Raw genomic sequence first — 15516 nt, 5'->3', positions numbered from 1 at the left:
ATTTTACTTTTGAAACAAAAGATGTGAAATGCCTGAAAATAAACTCAAACAGTAAGCAAAAAATATTCTTATCATGACACATCTGTTGAAAATTCTTGGGAACACTGAAGATAAGAGTGCTGGAGCAGAAACTATGACCAATTACTTTGTATTGCTCTCTGTCAGCAATACTACTTAAGGAGAAATATTAATTACTATTAGAAAATTGACAAGAGCAGCATTCTTTCATCAGGTATAATTTTACATGTGAAGCCACCTTTTCCATATAAGATATAAAATTGATTAAAAAGTAGATTAGTAATCTTCAAACAGAATATTCCTTTAGGTAACCAGCAGCTAGCAAAGACACTGAAGCTCATTTTTTCAGCATTCTACTAAGAGAACAAGGAGGAGTTAGCCACTGTAAATGGAGTGGTCAGAGAAGGTGATACGTGGAGAGACCTGAGTAAAGTTAGAGAGCTGATGATTCAAAGGAAGGAGCACAAGGGTCCTGAAATGAGAACAGGGTTGGGGTATTTGAGAAACAGCAGGAAGGCTGGTGAAGCTGGACCAGAGGGGGAGAGAGAGGTGGGAGATGAACACTAGAGAAAAGCAAAGGCCAGATGGGGCAGGGCCCTGCAGGCCACAGCAAGGAGCCTTGGATTTCATTCTGACAAGAAGCCACTGGAGGGTTTTATAAAAGGAAACAAGATGACCTGAATTATTTTTTAGAAACATGAGTCTACCATGTGAAGGCAGGACCGTGGGGTCATAAGGGTCCAAGTGTGGAAACAAGGAGGCCTTAGACGGTTGGATTCAAGTAAACCTCTCTGCTCTTGTACCACAGGCAAATGACAAGCATGCTTACTTCAATGTTACAGATTGGAAACAGGAGGGGACAGGACAACATAATTATCATATGAGGAAAACTAAGCTAGAACTTTCCCCAGCAGAGTTATGCTTAGCTTTGTGTCAAGTCTGCCATCCCAGGAATGTATAGGTCTCGATGCAGAGATCTTCAACTGGGGGGGGGAGGAGAAGGGAATCAATGACAGCGCTAAAGAAAACAGTGTAAATTTATGGAAATCCCCTAGTTCCAGAACCCAAGAGAAAAGAGCAACCAGTTGTACATTTTCTACACCAGCTGAGACTTTCTTTTCTGCTTACCTTGACTGAATAAGCCAGTGAGATAGTGACTGCGAGTGGAAGACCTTCTGGCACTGCTACTACTAAAACCGTAACTCCAATAATGAAGAACTTCACAAAATACTGTATGTAAATCGGTGTGCACTCAGCAAGCCACGGTCTCTTCTGAATCCAGAATGTATCAATTACAAAATATAATACGAGAATGATAACTGTGATGGCAGACATCAACAAACCTACATAAAAAGAAGGAAAATGTAATTATTAAATATTCTAGACACAATTCATAGTCAGTTACATATTAGCCACTGGAAGAATTATAACTACTTTGGTGATATTTATTTTAATTTCGCTGAGAAACTGTTACATCCTTTTTCGTGCTTAACTCATCACTTGACATTATCAGATTTAATTTCTGCTTCCAAGTATAGTCCCGAAACCCAGGAGAAGTGGGAAAAAAGTGTTTATGATTCTTTTCTAGACTTAATCGTATCTTCAGTCTTCTACTAAAGCCGAGACAAAATAACAAGCAATGACAAGGAAATACCAAAAGCTTAGTATAAGCTGGTGCTCTACACGTTGGCAAGCTGCTTTCATGACAAAAGAGAAGTTGATAAGAACCTGATCAATGGGGAGACCTAGAATTAAATACTGAACCCCATGTTTTTTACGAAAAAAACACAAATTACCAAAATTACTTAATTTTTTTCATCTATCCTTACTGCTTTATTAACTTAGCAAACCAACAGTTAATCATATATTACAAATCATTTACACCTTTCTGTTTTGTGGGATATTTAGCCCCTTATAAATGAGTATTACAAAATAAGGCATGTTCACCTATCTAATAATCCACTGGGTCTAATAATCCAATTCAATGTCTACTAAAATACCATCACCATCTTAAATCCACCCTTTTCCCCAACATTGTATGAGTCAGTATTATCATTTGGCTACATATTATCAAAAGCAAATATTTGCTATTAGATAATAAGCTTTTTGAGGACAGAAGCAAAAATTAACTTTTTCCAACACAGTCATAGGAAGTAACAGAATGATGCAATGTAAGTGACTTTAATAGTGTAGTCTGATTTAGCCCACACGTGTTCTTTCATAAAGATGATACTGTTGAAGGGCATGCTATGTTTTTAGCTAAAGCTCTGTTTTATTTCCTCTGAAGAGTAGTTCCGTTAACAGGTGTCTTCTAGCGATGGTTGTAATTTATAACTTCAGCCTCACCAGGATGATCCATTCTAACACTAACTAATCCATTCAATTTAAGTTAACTATAACTTTTAGAAAAACACACACCTAATTTTTTTTTCATAGTCAGAAAAAAAGATAAGAAAATGTGCGGTGAAATTTCTTTTTATTAAAATATAGCTGGGTAATCTTCACGGAGTAACCTCACTGCTAAGCCCTCTCTCTACTGCTCCCAGAAATTCAGAGAGGAGCACGTGGGCTTGTGAATTGGGCAGCCTTAGGCGCTAATCCTAACGTGACCACTTATTCATTAGCTAGTTGACAGAGGACACTCCCTCTACATAAAATGAGGGTAACGGTTCCCAAGCTGCAAAATATTATGAGGATCTACAGTAACTCAAAGGCCTGCTACATTGTAGATAAAACTGAAAATATTTTTAGTTCCTCTTCCGCTCACAAAGCAATGATTTCCAGTCTTAAGTATGTCAAAGATGATTTTTAAATAGAAAGGCAGCATATTTTAAAACAAAACATCTTATTTTCTCTTATATATCATACCTGCTTTGCCAATCTGAACAGCCAGCTTTGTTAGTTTCCCTTGTAAAACAGATTTTTCCTTTTTTGGCAAATTTGCTTTCTTTTTGTCTTTTTCATCACCATCTCCACCTTCTTCACTCTTCAAAGGCTGCATTTCCATGGCTGCACCATCCTGGGCTTTTGCTGCATCGAAGAGCAAATATAACTTCACTACATTTTAAAGGCACATGTAACTGTTAACATTTTCAAGCAATTTTTGGGGAAAAAAAATCAATTTCTTATAGAAACACAAAAATTTAAACATTTAGCTTCCTGTGTATGTCTGTGCCTACCCAGAGAAAATAAGACAATTAGTGACACTAGGTTTTGAAACTCTGTACCAGATTTGAGAATGTTGAGCTAGGAAATAGGGATGAGGCATAAGAAGAAATACAGGGTCCTGAAAGAGCTAAATACCAAATCATTTTTCTTCCTGTGTGTGTGTTAGATAATGAGACTCATTCCAAACACCATAAATCCCTCCCATATAAGTTATGACCATAATGTAGAACATTATGTAGGACCACACATATAGAGAAATGCACATATGTTTACAGACTATTAAATAGCTGCAAAAAAAATTTACATTTTTTATTTTGTTTCTTATGCATTTTTGCTAGCAATCATATTGTAACCAGTGATAAAATACTGAAATGCTTAAGTTTAAAGTTACCTACATCTGGACCTTTCTAAGTTCACTACCACAGGTCATAATTAAAGTCTTATTAACATTGTAAAGGCAGCATAAGTCAGGCACTGACCAAAGAGACATTCACCCAAGTAATACAGATTGTTAATTTTCCGTATACATCCTACTTTTGGATGAATACAGTACACAAGAGATATATTTGTGGATATAATGAGAACAAGCTAAGTGTACTTTTATCCACTGAATTTACCTTTGTTGCGATTCTCAATAGCTCCGTCTTGTTTCTTATCTGTAGGAACAAAATGGGAATTAAAGCTTTCCAAAAGAAATGAATACAGCCATGTTAAATTATGCAAAGGTAGCTCACATTTCTATAACAGAACTGTTACACAATGGGGTGTGTGTGTGTGTGTGTGTGTGTGTGTGTGTGTGTGTGTGTGTACAGATTAGAAAGCATTTGGCCCATAATGACCTTCTGGCTCAATCACTCCCTAGGTCTTAACCATGGGGGGACACTCCAAAATAATTTGGGGCATCTATACTTGGTTGATTTCTCCATAAGACTTTACTCTTTTTTATGGTGCAATACACCCAAATACGGTACAAGAGGTTTTCAAACTAAATACAAATATAAGCCTAAGAATGTGGAAAAGGGAAGGGGTAGAGGGAGGAAGGAATGTCATAGGAAGACAACAGGCACACAGGAGAACTCTGATGGGAATGAGAACCAAATTGGTATGTATAAAAGATAGGGGAGGCAAGCAAGTAAAACTAGAATATGAAGGTACAAAATAAGACAGTAAAACTACTAGTTAAGGTAATCCCCAAATTCACTTAGATTTGGAGGAAACAGAAAGATGAGAATGTCTAAGGTAAAAAGTAATCAAGGAGGGAATGGGTCTATTGTTTGGAGTAGGGAGTATAATATTAAAAATGACGAAGAGGAAAGAGAACCACTCAGCCTATTCTTCTTTCAACTTCTCTATCAAGGAGACCTACCTTCAAACTGGAAAACGTGGAACAAATATGGTCAAGGAGGAACAGATGCTCAAGACAGGTGAGGAGACAGAATACCTAGCTACTCTGAATGAGCCCAACTTTGGAAAGAGAACAAACATTCACATTCCAGATTATGAAGGCAACTGAGACAGATTACCCTGGATTATATTAATATATAATATCAATTTATTCAAGGGAATGGTAAAAGAGCTGGAAGTCCACAGATGGAAAAATGGTGTCTACCATTCCCCCCCCCCCCACCAAGAATCAAAAACAGCAGTCAGTTAGATGTTAATTCCTGGGAATACTCTTGACTGGATTAATAAAAATAGGTATATAAGATCTTAGAAAAAAAAGGTGCTTATTGGAAAAGAAACTGTATGGTCAACAGGAACAAGGTCATGAGGTGAACTTCCCTTTCTTTTTTTAATAGGGTCTATTGACTTTAGTCTCCTGTAAATTAGGATGCAACACAATATATGGTGAAGAGCACACACTTTTGAGTCAGACAAGTGGGTCTGATCTGCCACTAATTAGATCTTCGACCTGGAGCAAGTTATGTAACCTCCATAAGCCTCAGTTTACTTGTCAGCAAAAAGATAAATAGTCTTTTCTGTATGGTTGTAAGGATTATTGAGATAACGCATATAAAGCGGTCCAGAAATGGTATCAGCACTACACACTGGCCCCTTAGGGCGGCACGTGGAGGGCTGCTGAGAAGAGTGGGACAGGAAAGACCTACAGTGTGGGGCCTGCCTCCCTTGCCAGCAGCCAGAACTCTTCAAACATAGTTCTCTTTGAAATCAAGATTTCACAGCTCAAGACAAAACCCAGAAACCGAACCAAAACACCTAAATATTAAAAACACTGCTGTAGATATAGCAAGTCAAGACTTTTAGTGAGGCATTTATAAGATCTCAAAATACTTACGTGTGTGAGAGAAATATGGGCTTACTAGCCCAAGTAAAATTAAATAAATCTAAGCGGTTAAACCACAGTAAAGTGCTGTTGCCCTAAAGGGAAAAACTCTTGAGTAAAGGGTGAGGAGGGCTTTTTTAGAAAGGGGACATACCCTCCAACTAAGTGATCCTGAGCTATTTCCCTATGTATAACAGCTTCTTATAAGATCCTTGTGGATAAACTATGGTTATCAAGTTTGCTGATAATAGATCTCCTTGGAGGGACAGCAGATACAATGGATCAAGATTAAAAATTTAAAACCTTGATATCTAATGATGGGCTGAATATAACAAGACAAACACATGAGGTGTCAAAGTGAAGTCTTGGTCTTATGTCTAAAAACCAAGTACATAAGTACAGACTGGGAAATGTGAGTAGTAGAAAACATGAAAAAGATGAAAAGCTCAATGAGGCCAAAAAGTGATATATGGTTGACAAGGAAAGCTACTACCGAAGTAGCAAAAAAATAAGCAAAGGAAGTGGGAGTTTAATTCATTTTGCTGGTCAAATGACAGGGAGATTTTAAAGTATTCAAGGAGATGCTGAATTCATCTGGCTATGGTAAAGCAGGATTGATATCTTCCTTCATAAAGCCCTCCTCGGACTACTAAGTCTTAAAAAAAAAAATTCCCCCTCCATCAATTCTACCACTTGAAGGTACTATGTTGGGTAACTAATTTTTTGTAGAACTCTTCATTTCAAAATCTGATGAAACAGTGTATTTTTTGGATGAGTTCTTACAATCTAGGCTGCCGTATTTCCAAATGCCAATTCTTATAGCATATTGCTATCCTTACTTTTCTTTTCCTTTTTCTTCTCATCTTTCTTCTCTTCCTCTTCACCTCCAGCTCCAAGTAAGGTAAAGATAATTCCAGTTTGAGAATTTATACCCACAGCAGTAACTACCATTCTTCCAGAGCCTTCCATTACATGAGTACCTACGACAACAGAAAATGTGTTTTTAAAATTCAACAAGACATTAAATAAAACCTAAATTCTTGTGCTTAAGGTTTTAAGTCTGTTATAAGTCATCTGAGTTCAAAGCTCACTCTACCACTCATTTATCATGTGATACTGGGCAAACTGTAACATCTCAATTACTAGTCCATAAACGTGGATAACAGTACCTACACTTTGTAAAAATGAGACGCAAATTAAGTCTGTAAGTGTAAAGTGTTTGGCACATTGCCTGGAATTTTAGGGGTTCAATGAATGTTCAATATTTAAATTATAACTGTATTATTATTATTAGGGACAATTCACTTATAAAGAAATGTGCTTACAACAAAAAGGATCACACAGCAACAACTGACATATTCCCAAGCCAACCCCACCACCTCTCCCTAACCCAGGTTTTCATGCCAGCCCACCTAGATCACTGCAACAGCTGCCTAGCTAGTTTGTCTTTCCAGTTCACCCTGAAATAAGTTTACCCTTCCTAAGATGTGATTTTATCATAAGCCTCTCATGGCTCCAAAACTTCTGACCCTCACTGCCTACTGGATAAAGGTCAAAGTCTTCACATGGAGACCAAACAACACTCCGAACTTTTTCATCCATTAGCCTAACATAAAACTCCATTACAAAAAGCTGGGGAGCAGAGATGGGAACACTGACTGAATTCTGACTCTGTCCCTCACAATAGTCTCGCAAGCAGCAGGCATTATTATTCTTATTTCCTAGAAACTTGCCCAAGGTTACACAACTATTAAGTGACAAGGCAGATTCAATTCAGCTCTGTCAGAGGACAGAGGGAATATTCTTCTTATGATATAATGTCACTAAGGTTGCTCACAACTCTCCAACCTGTACGACCACACCTCTGCATCTTTCCCTCACTCATTAAAAGGCTTCCCACCTCTCTAATATTTTTGTGATTTTAAGTAACTTTCAAAACTTAACTCTTTTTAATATACTCAATAAAGTCTTCTTTACAGTTATCATTTATTTATTTGATCTCCTAGTTTACAACCACCTGGAGGGCAGGGTCTGTAGCACGTACTATACCATCCTGCGTACCAAAACAATGTTCAATTGTTATTTGCAAAATAAGATCGTAAAGTATACGTACTTACTCCAGTACCTAAGAATTTATATTTGGCTATTAATTACTAAGTAATTTATCCAATATGTATTTTTTAGGCCTTTGATTTTTTTGCTTTAAAAAAATCTATATTCTGACTGTTTCACTAATTATTAGCTTCTTTGCCAGTAAAAATGCAAGGGAAACAAGAAATTAAATTAAGGACAGTGAAACAATATTTATTGAGCAAGGACTAAATGTAAAAGACAGTTTGTTTCTTTTAACAATTCTAGCTTTCGGCAAATTTCAATTTTTTATGTTCTGTTCTTCTCTACCACAGGTAATCAAATGTTGGCAGCTAATATGCTCAGGCAAAGTAAACAGTTTTTGTTCTGGTCATATCCCTACTGCTAACTGAATAACTGCTTTTAAACATCTAAATTTAAAAAGCCAAGAACAGCAGTGAGAGATGGCATCATGAGAATAAATTTAAAAATAAATGCATTTCATGTTTTCAGTACATTTTTGGAAGATGGAAATAAATGCAGAAAAACTTTCCCACCCGTACTGTGATAAGGGACTCCAGAAAGTTATTTCAGTCGTTTCTTAAACATGGAAAATTTATAGAGTCCTCTTGGTATACTTGGTGTGTCGGGAACCTGAGTCTACAAAACCTTACCAGCAATCTCTGTTAAAACAGAAAAGGACCAAGGTTCCGTTAAAGGATGTCATTCTGAAGAGCTAAGCATTGTGTGAATAAGCTAGATGTACATCAAAGCCCATGAGGTATACATGGCAAAAAGGCAAGAGGAGACTACCTCAGTTCACCAAACACTGTGGCCTGGTCAGTCTATGGCAGTTAGGTATGACCAGCTAGCTTCCCTCTCCTTTGGAAAAATCATAGATTTTACTTGGCTAACATTAACCACAGTTTCTTAGAAGTATGGCAAGAAATAAGTAAAATAAGTATACATTAAACTTAAATACATTATATATCCAAGATATTTCTATTTGGAATGAATTTCAAGCAGAGCAATATAAAGAAAAATTCAAATAGAGTAGGAATGTTCTTAGTAGTGCAGGATATTGAAGGTATACAAATCCCAAGATTTTTTCAAAGAAACAAAAGTCTATATTAAAATGAAACTTTCCCCCTATTTATAATGCTGTTTATAAATGTATATACATGAAATTGCTCTGATTTTTAGTGGTGGGACGTTTTACAATAAGCCTTTTGGCATATATTTACAAATCTTAAAAAGGTAACAGTTAAACTTAGGTATGTGCCCGGAAGTTGTGATTCTAACTTAACTGACCCTTGTCACAGGTTTGACTTTGGTTTCAGTAAAACCATGTCCAACCAATTAGAATATAAAGTTCACAGAGAAGAAGTGAGAAAGTATAGCTGCCAAGTTATTAAATATTTAAATAAGCAGAATCTCCTTACAATGTGGGAAATGTTAGCATTCCATTAACATCTGAAAATAATAATTAAAGACAAATAGGCAACATTTTCTTACTCCAAATGCTAGTATAACTCAATCTAAAAATATATTTAAACCAAATGTCTTACAAGCAATTTTGTAAATTCTATAAAGAACACTAGAAAATTAAGAGTAGGAAACTGAAAATCAAAAGTTAAGGAACTGGTGTAATTTTGGAGACAAGTTGTGGTACTCTGGTTTCCTTTCATGTAGCATCTTAGAAGGCAGCTTGTAATTTTTTTCATCATCCCTTCCATTTCATTTCCAATTAACCTTAGGTCTAGCTATCAACAGTTAAGCTGTTGTAAAAGCCTCCTAAGTAGACACCCACCTCCCCTTTTCAGACAGTACCCTCACCTACACAAAGCCTTAGATTTTCAGAACATGTCTTAACCGTGTGCAAATTCAGTTCTGCCTAGTAGATGTGGTACTACTCTTGGACCTATTTATTATTAATCATATTACCTTAGATAAATAGTTAATGTCTCAGACTCATTCCTCAGTAGTTAAATGAGGGAGCAAGATTAGGTTAACTTTAAGGATTTTATGAGTTTTTTTTTTTTTTAATCCTATCCTTTGTAGACCATCATAGAGAATTCATTAATTTGCTTTAAACACACAATCATTCTTTAATTTTATATTACAATAGCCCTTAAGAATAAATGTAAAACAGATCAATTTAACAGAAATCATTAGGCTTATACTTTAGTTTTATCATTATACTAACATTAACTAACACCGACTCTCAAATCTCTTCATTTTTTTGGACTCGGGTTCCTCATTTGTAAAATACAGTTCTGGATTTAAAGATCTCTAATGTCTCTGCTGACTTACAAAAGAAAGTCTCTAAGATTTATAAGGGTAGAAGCTAACATAAAATACAGAATCCTCTTCACATTACTGGCTCTTCGGGGAACTGTTTGCTGACAGTGGTATATAGTTGAGGAGGAGGAAAAAGTTCAGTTATAAAAGCAATTCATACCTGATAAAAGTAAGGGATCCTTATCTAAAGACTTCTTAACATGATCAGATTCACCAGTCAATGAGCTTTCATCAATTTTAAGATCATTGCCTTGAATAAGTATGCCATCAGCGGGAAGAAGATCACCTAAAACAAAATAAAGGTACGCTAAACTGTGAACAAGATTACAATAACATCACATCATGTGTAAGATGCACTGCCCTTTTTTACTTACCATATTTCACTTGAGCAATATCTCCAACTGTAATATCAGCTACAGGTATCTGAATGACCTGACCACCCCTGATGACTGTGAACTTCTGTTCTTGTTCAATTCGACTCTGCAAACCTCTAAACTGTTTTTCCTTACTCCAGTCATTGAAAGCTGTTACTAATACTACACACACTACTGACAAGAGGATCGCAGCTCCTTCAATCCAACCAGTTTCACCTTCACCTTCTTCCTCTCCAACAGAAACGTCTCCACAAACTATTTGGAAAGAAAGAAAATGCTTATCAAAAAAGATTCTGAATTGATGGCAACAGATATGTAATTATAATGTTTATATGCCCCGTTAACTTTGCTTACAGCTCTAAACACTTTATTGATTCAAAGCATTCCATAATGATGACGACGCTTACTCTGTTAATTTCAAGTTCCCTGCCTCTGAGGATTCTCATCTTTAGGGTAGGGAGGCAGTCTAGGGTACCTGTTAAGAGTGAGGACACTGGGGAAGATTAAATCTCGACCCTAAGGCAAGTTACTTATTTTTGAGACTCAGTTTCTTCATCTGTCAAATTAGGAGACCACCACTTACGGCAGAGTTGTTGAGAGAATTAAATGCGAAGACACTTGTAAAGAAGGTAGAACAGTGGCTGAGACATCCTTCATACTCAACCAATAGTTAATGCTATTACTACATAGAGTAGGCAAGTCGTACATGGAAAGTTAAGTATTATGTGTTTACCCATGAACCATGCTTATTTACCATATCAGTTTCACTGGAGTATGATAAAAGCTTGACTTTCATAACATAAAAATTTAAGCAAAGTGCTACTCATTCATTCAACTATTTGAGCACCTACTTCAGGTGCCAACATTGTTTTCAAAGCTAAGGGTGTAACAGTGAATAAGACATATAAGCTCTTTCTCCTCAGGGAACCTATACTCAGACTGGTAGGTGTGAATGGGATATGAAAAAATCAGATAATAAAACACAAATAATTAATTTCAGATATCATAAGTGCCATGAAGAAAATAAAATATGGTGATGTGCTAGCAAATGAAAAAAGAGGGCTAACTGTGGTTGGGTGAACAGAGAAGGCCCCTCTGAGGTGTCCATGACACTTGAGCCAAATGATATGAGGGAAACTAGCCATACAGATTTAAGGGAAGAGGATTTCGGGGAGAGATTAAAGTCAGCACAGAGGCTCTATGGCAAAAAAGACTTTAGAAAAAGACAGAGGCGGGGACAAAAGAAACCTCAAAACTGTAGGGCTAGTAATGGTGAAGAAAGAACAAGGACGGTGCTTTTTGAACCTTGGGCTGTAATCTATTTGTGAGTCTAAAATCAATTCAGACCTTCAAGATGGCGGAGGAGTAGGATGCGGAGATCACATTCCTCCCCACAAATATATAGGAAATACATCTACGTGTGGAACAACTCCTACAGAACACCCACTGAACGCTGGCAGAAGATCTCAGACCTCCCAAAGGCAGAAAACTCCCCACGTACCTGGGTAGGGCAAAAGAAAAAAGAAAATACAGAGACAAAAGAATAGGGATGGGACCTGCACCTCGGGGAGGGAGCTGTGAAGGAGGAAAGGTTTCCACACACTAGGAAGCCCCTTCACTGGTGGAGATGGGGTAGCAGGGAGTGTGGGGGGGAAGCTTCGGAGCCACGGAGGAGAGCGCAGCCACAGGGGTGTGGAGGGCAAAGCGGAGAGATTCCCGCACAGAGGGTCGGTGCCGACCAGCACTCACCAGCCCCAGAGGCTTGTCTGCTCACCCGCTGGGGCGGGCGGGGGCTGGGAGCTGAGGCTCGGGCTTCAGTCGGATCGCAGGGAGAGGACTGGGGTTGGCGGTGTAAACACAGCCTGAAGGGGGCTAGTGCGCCACAGCTAGCCGGGAGGGAGTCCGGGGAAAAAGTCCGGACCTGCCCAAGAGGCGAGAGACCATTGTTTCCGGATGCGCGAGGAGAGGGGATTCAGAGCACCGCCTAAACGAGCTCCAGAGACGGGCGTGAGCCGCGGCTATCAGTGCAGACCCCAGAGATGGGCATGAGACGCTAAGGCTGCTGCTGCAGCCACCAAGAAGCCTGTGTGCAAGCACAGGTCACTATCTACACCTCCCCTCCCGGGAGCCTGTGCAGCCCGCCACTGCCAGAGTCCCGTGATCCAGGGACCACTTCCCCGGTAGAACGCACGGCGCGCCTCAGGCTGCTGCAACGTCACGCCGGCCTCTGCCGCCACAGGCTCACCCCGCATTCCGCATTCCGTGCCCTTCCCTCCTCACAGCCTGAGTGTGCCAGAGCCCCCTAACGAGCTGCTACTTTAAACCTGTCCTGTCTGGGCGGGGAACAGACATCCTCCAGCAACCTACACGCAGAGGCAGGGCCAAATCCAAAGCTGAACCCCAGGAGCTGTGCAAACAAAGAAGAGAATGGGAAATCACTCCCAGCAACCTCAGGAGCAGCCGATTAAATCTCCACAATCAACTTGATGTACCTGCATCTGTGGAATACCTGAATAGACAACGAATCATCCCAAAATTGAGGAGGTGGACTTTGTGTGATTCTGTCTGTATAGCTTTGATTTAACCATTTGTCCTAGGGTTCTGTCCGTTTTTGTTTTTTAGGATAGTTTTTAGCGCTTGTTATCATTGGTGGATTTGTTTTTTGGTTTGGCTGCTCTCTTCTTTCTTTTTTTATTACTTTTTAATTCTTTTTGTACTTTTAGTAATTTTTTTTAATTTTAATAACTTTATTTTATTTTTCTCTTTCTTTCTTTTTTTCTCCCTTTTCTTCTGAGCCATGTGGCTGACAGGGTCTTGGTGCTCCGGCCGGGTGTCAGGCCTGAGCCTCTGAGGTGGGAGAGCCAAGTTCAGGACACTGGTGCACCACAGACCTCCCGGCTCCACCTAATGTCAAACAGCGAAAGCTCTCCCAGAGATCTCGATCTCAACTCTAAGACCCAGCTCCACTCAACGACCAACAAACTACAGTGCTGGACATCCTATGCCAAACAATGAGCAAGACAGGAACACAACCCCACCCATTAGCAGACAGGCTGCCTAATATCACAATAAGGTCACAGACACCCCAAAACACACCACCGGATGCAGTCCTGCCCACCAGAAAGACAAGATCCAGCCTCATCCACCAGAACACAGGCACCAGTCCCCTCCACCAGGAAGCCTACACAACCCACTGAACCAACCTTAGCCACTGGGGGCAGACACCAAAAACAACGGGAAGTATGAACCTGCAGCCTGTGAAAAGGAGACCCCAAACACAGTAAGTTAAGCAAAATGAGAAGACAGAGAAACACACAGCAGATGAGGGAGCAAGGTAAAAATCCAACAGACCAAACAAATGAACAAGATATAAGCAGTCTACCTGAAAAGGAGTTCAGAGTAATGATCCAAAATCTTGGAAATAGAATGGAGAAAATAAAAGAAACGTTTAACAGGACCTAGAAGAACGAAAGAGCAAACAAACAATGATGAACAACACAATAAATGAAATTAAAAATTCTCCAGAAGGAATCAATAGCAGAATAAGTGATGCAGAAGAACGGATAAGTGACCTGTAAGATAAAATAGTGGAAATAACTGTTACAGAGCAGAATAAAGAAAAAAGAATGAAAAGAATGGAGGACAGTCTCAGAGACCTCTGGGACAACATTAAATGCACCAACATTTGAATTATAGGGGTACCAGAAGAAAAAGAGAAAAAAGGAAAAGAGAAAATATTTGAAAAGATTATAGCTGAAAACTTCCCTAATGTGGGAAAGGAAATAGTCAATCAAGTCCAGGAAGTGCAGAGAGTCCCATACAGGATAAATCCAAGGAGAAACATGCCAAGACACATATTAATCAAACTATCAAAAATTAAATACAAAGAAAAAATATTAAAAGCAGCAAGGGAAAAACAAAAATGAACAAACAAAGGAATCCCCATAAGGTTAACAACTGATCTTTCAGCAGAAACTCTGCAAGCCAGAAAGGAGTGGCAGGACATATTTAAAGGGATGAAAGGGAAAAACCTACAACCAGGATTACTCTACCCAGCAAGGATCGCATTCAGATTGGATGGAGAAATTAAAACCTTTACAGACAAGCAAAAGCTAAGAGAATTCAGCACCACCAAACCAGCTTTACAACAAATGCTAAAGGAACTTCTCTAGGCAGGAAGCACAAGAGAAGGAAAAGACCTACAATAATAAGCCCAAAACAACTAAGAAAATGGTAATAGGAACATACATATTGATAACTACCTTAAACATAAATGGATTAAATGCTCCCACCAAAAGACACAGACTGGCTGAATGGATACAAAAACAAGACCCATGTATATGCTGTCTACAAGAGACCCACTTCAGACATAGGGACACATACAGACTGAAAGTGAGGGATGGAAAAAGATATTCCATGCAAATGGAAATTAAAGAAAGCTGGAGTAGTAATTCTCATATCAAATAAAATAGACTTTAAAATAGACTATTACAAGAGACTAAGAAGGACACTACATAATGATCAAAGGATCAATCCAAGAGAATGATATAACAATTGTAAATATTTATGCACCAAACATAGGAGCACCTCAATACATAAGGCAAATGCTAACAGCCATAAAAGGGGAAATTGACAGTAACACAATCGTAGTAGAGGACTTCAACACCCCACTTTCACCAATGGTCAGACATCCAAAATGAATTAAAAAAGGAAACACAGCTTTAAATGATACATTAAACAAGATGGACTTAATTGATATTTATAGGACATTCCATCCAAAAACAACAGAATACACTTTCTTCTCAAGTGCTCATGGAACATTCTCCAGGATAGCTCATATCTTGGGTCACAAATCAAGGTAAATTTAAGAAAATAGAAGTCGTATAAAGTATCTTTTCTGACCACAATGCTATGAGACTAGGTATCAATTACAGGAAAAAATCTGTAAAAAATACAAACACATGGAGGCTAAACAATACACTACTAAATAACCAAGAGATCAATGAAGAAATCAAAGAGGAAATCAAAAACTACCTAGAAAAAAATGACAATGAAAACACGACGACCCAAAATCTATGCGATGCAGCAAAAGCAGTTCAAAGAGGGAAGTTTATAGCAATACAATCCTACCTCAAGAAACAAGAAACATCTCAAATAAACAACCTAACCTTACACCTAAAGCAGTTAGAGAAAGAAGAACAAAAACACCCCAAAGTTAGCAGAAGGAAAGAAATCATAAAGATCAGATCAGAAATAAATGAAAAAGAAATGAAGGAAACAATAGCAAAGATCAATAAAACT

General features: G+C 38.4%; 1 protein-coding gene across 4 annotated transcripts in view; it reads right to left on the bottom strand.

Annotated features, from left to right (window-relative positions):
- Positions 1–15516, bottom strand: part of ATP2B1 (ATPase plasma membrane Ca2+ transporting 1) — a 131506-nt gene that overhangs the window by 37099 nt on the left and 78891 nt on the right. For all 4 annotated transcript variants that reach the window (XM_057556106.1, XM_057556104.1, XM_057556105.1 and 1 more), the window contains exons 4-9: positions 10216–10470; positions 10002–10127; positions 6310–6450; positions 3804–3842; positions 2887–3048; positions 1147–1361 (exon numbers count right to left, since the gene is read on the bottom strand). In XM_057556106.1, the coding sequence (XP_057412089.1) occupies positions 1147–1361; positions 2887–3048; positions 3804–3842; positions 6310–6450; positions 10002–10127; positions 10216–10470 (938 nt within the window). The remainder of the gene's footprint in view (positions 1–1146; positions 1362–2886; positions 3049–3803; positions 3843–6309; positions 6451–10001; positions 10128–10215; positions 10471–15516) is intronic.

This window comes from Balaenoptera acutorostrata, chromosome 11, assembly GCF_949987535.1.
Source record: "Balaenoptera acutorostrata chromosome 11, mBalAcu1.1, whole genome shotgun sequence".
NCBI lineage: Eukaryota > Metazoa > Chordata > Mammalia > Artiodactyla > Balaenopteridae > Balaenoptera > Balaenoptera acutorostrata.
The sequence above is the reverse complement of the archived record's forward strand: the minus strand, read 5'-3'. Positions and strand labels throughout refer to the sequence as shown.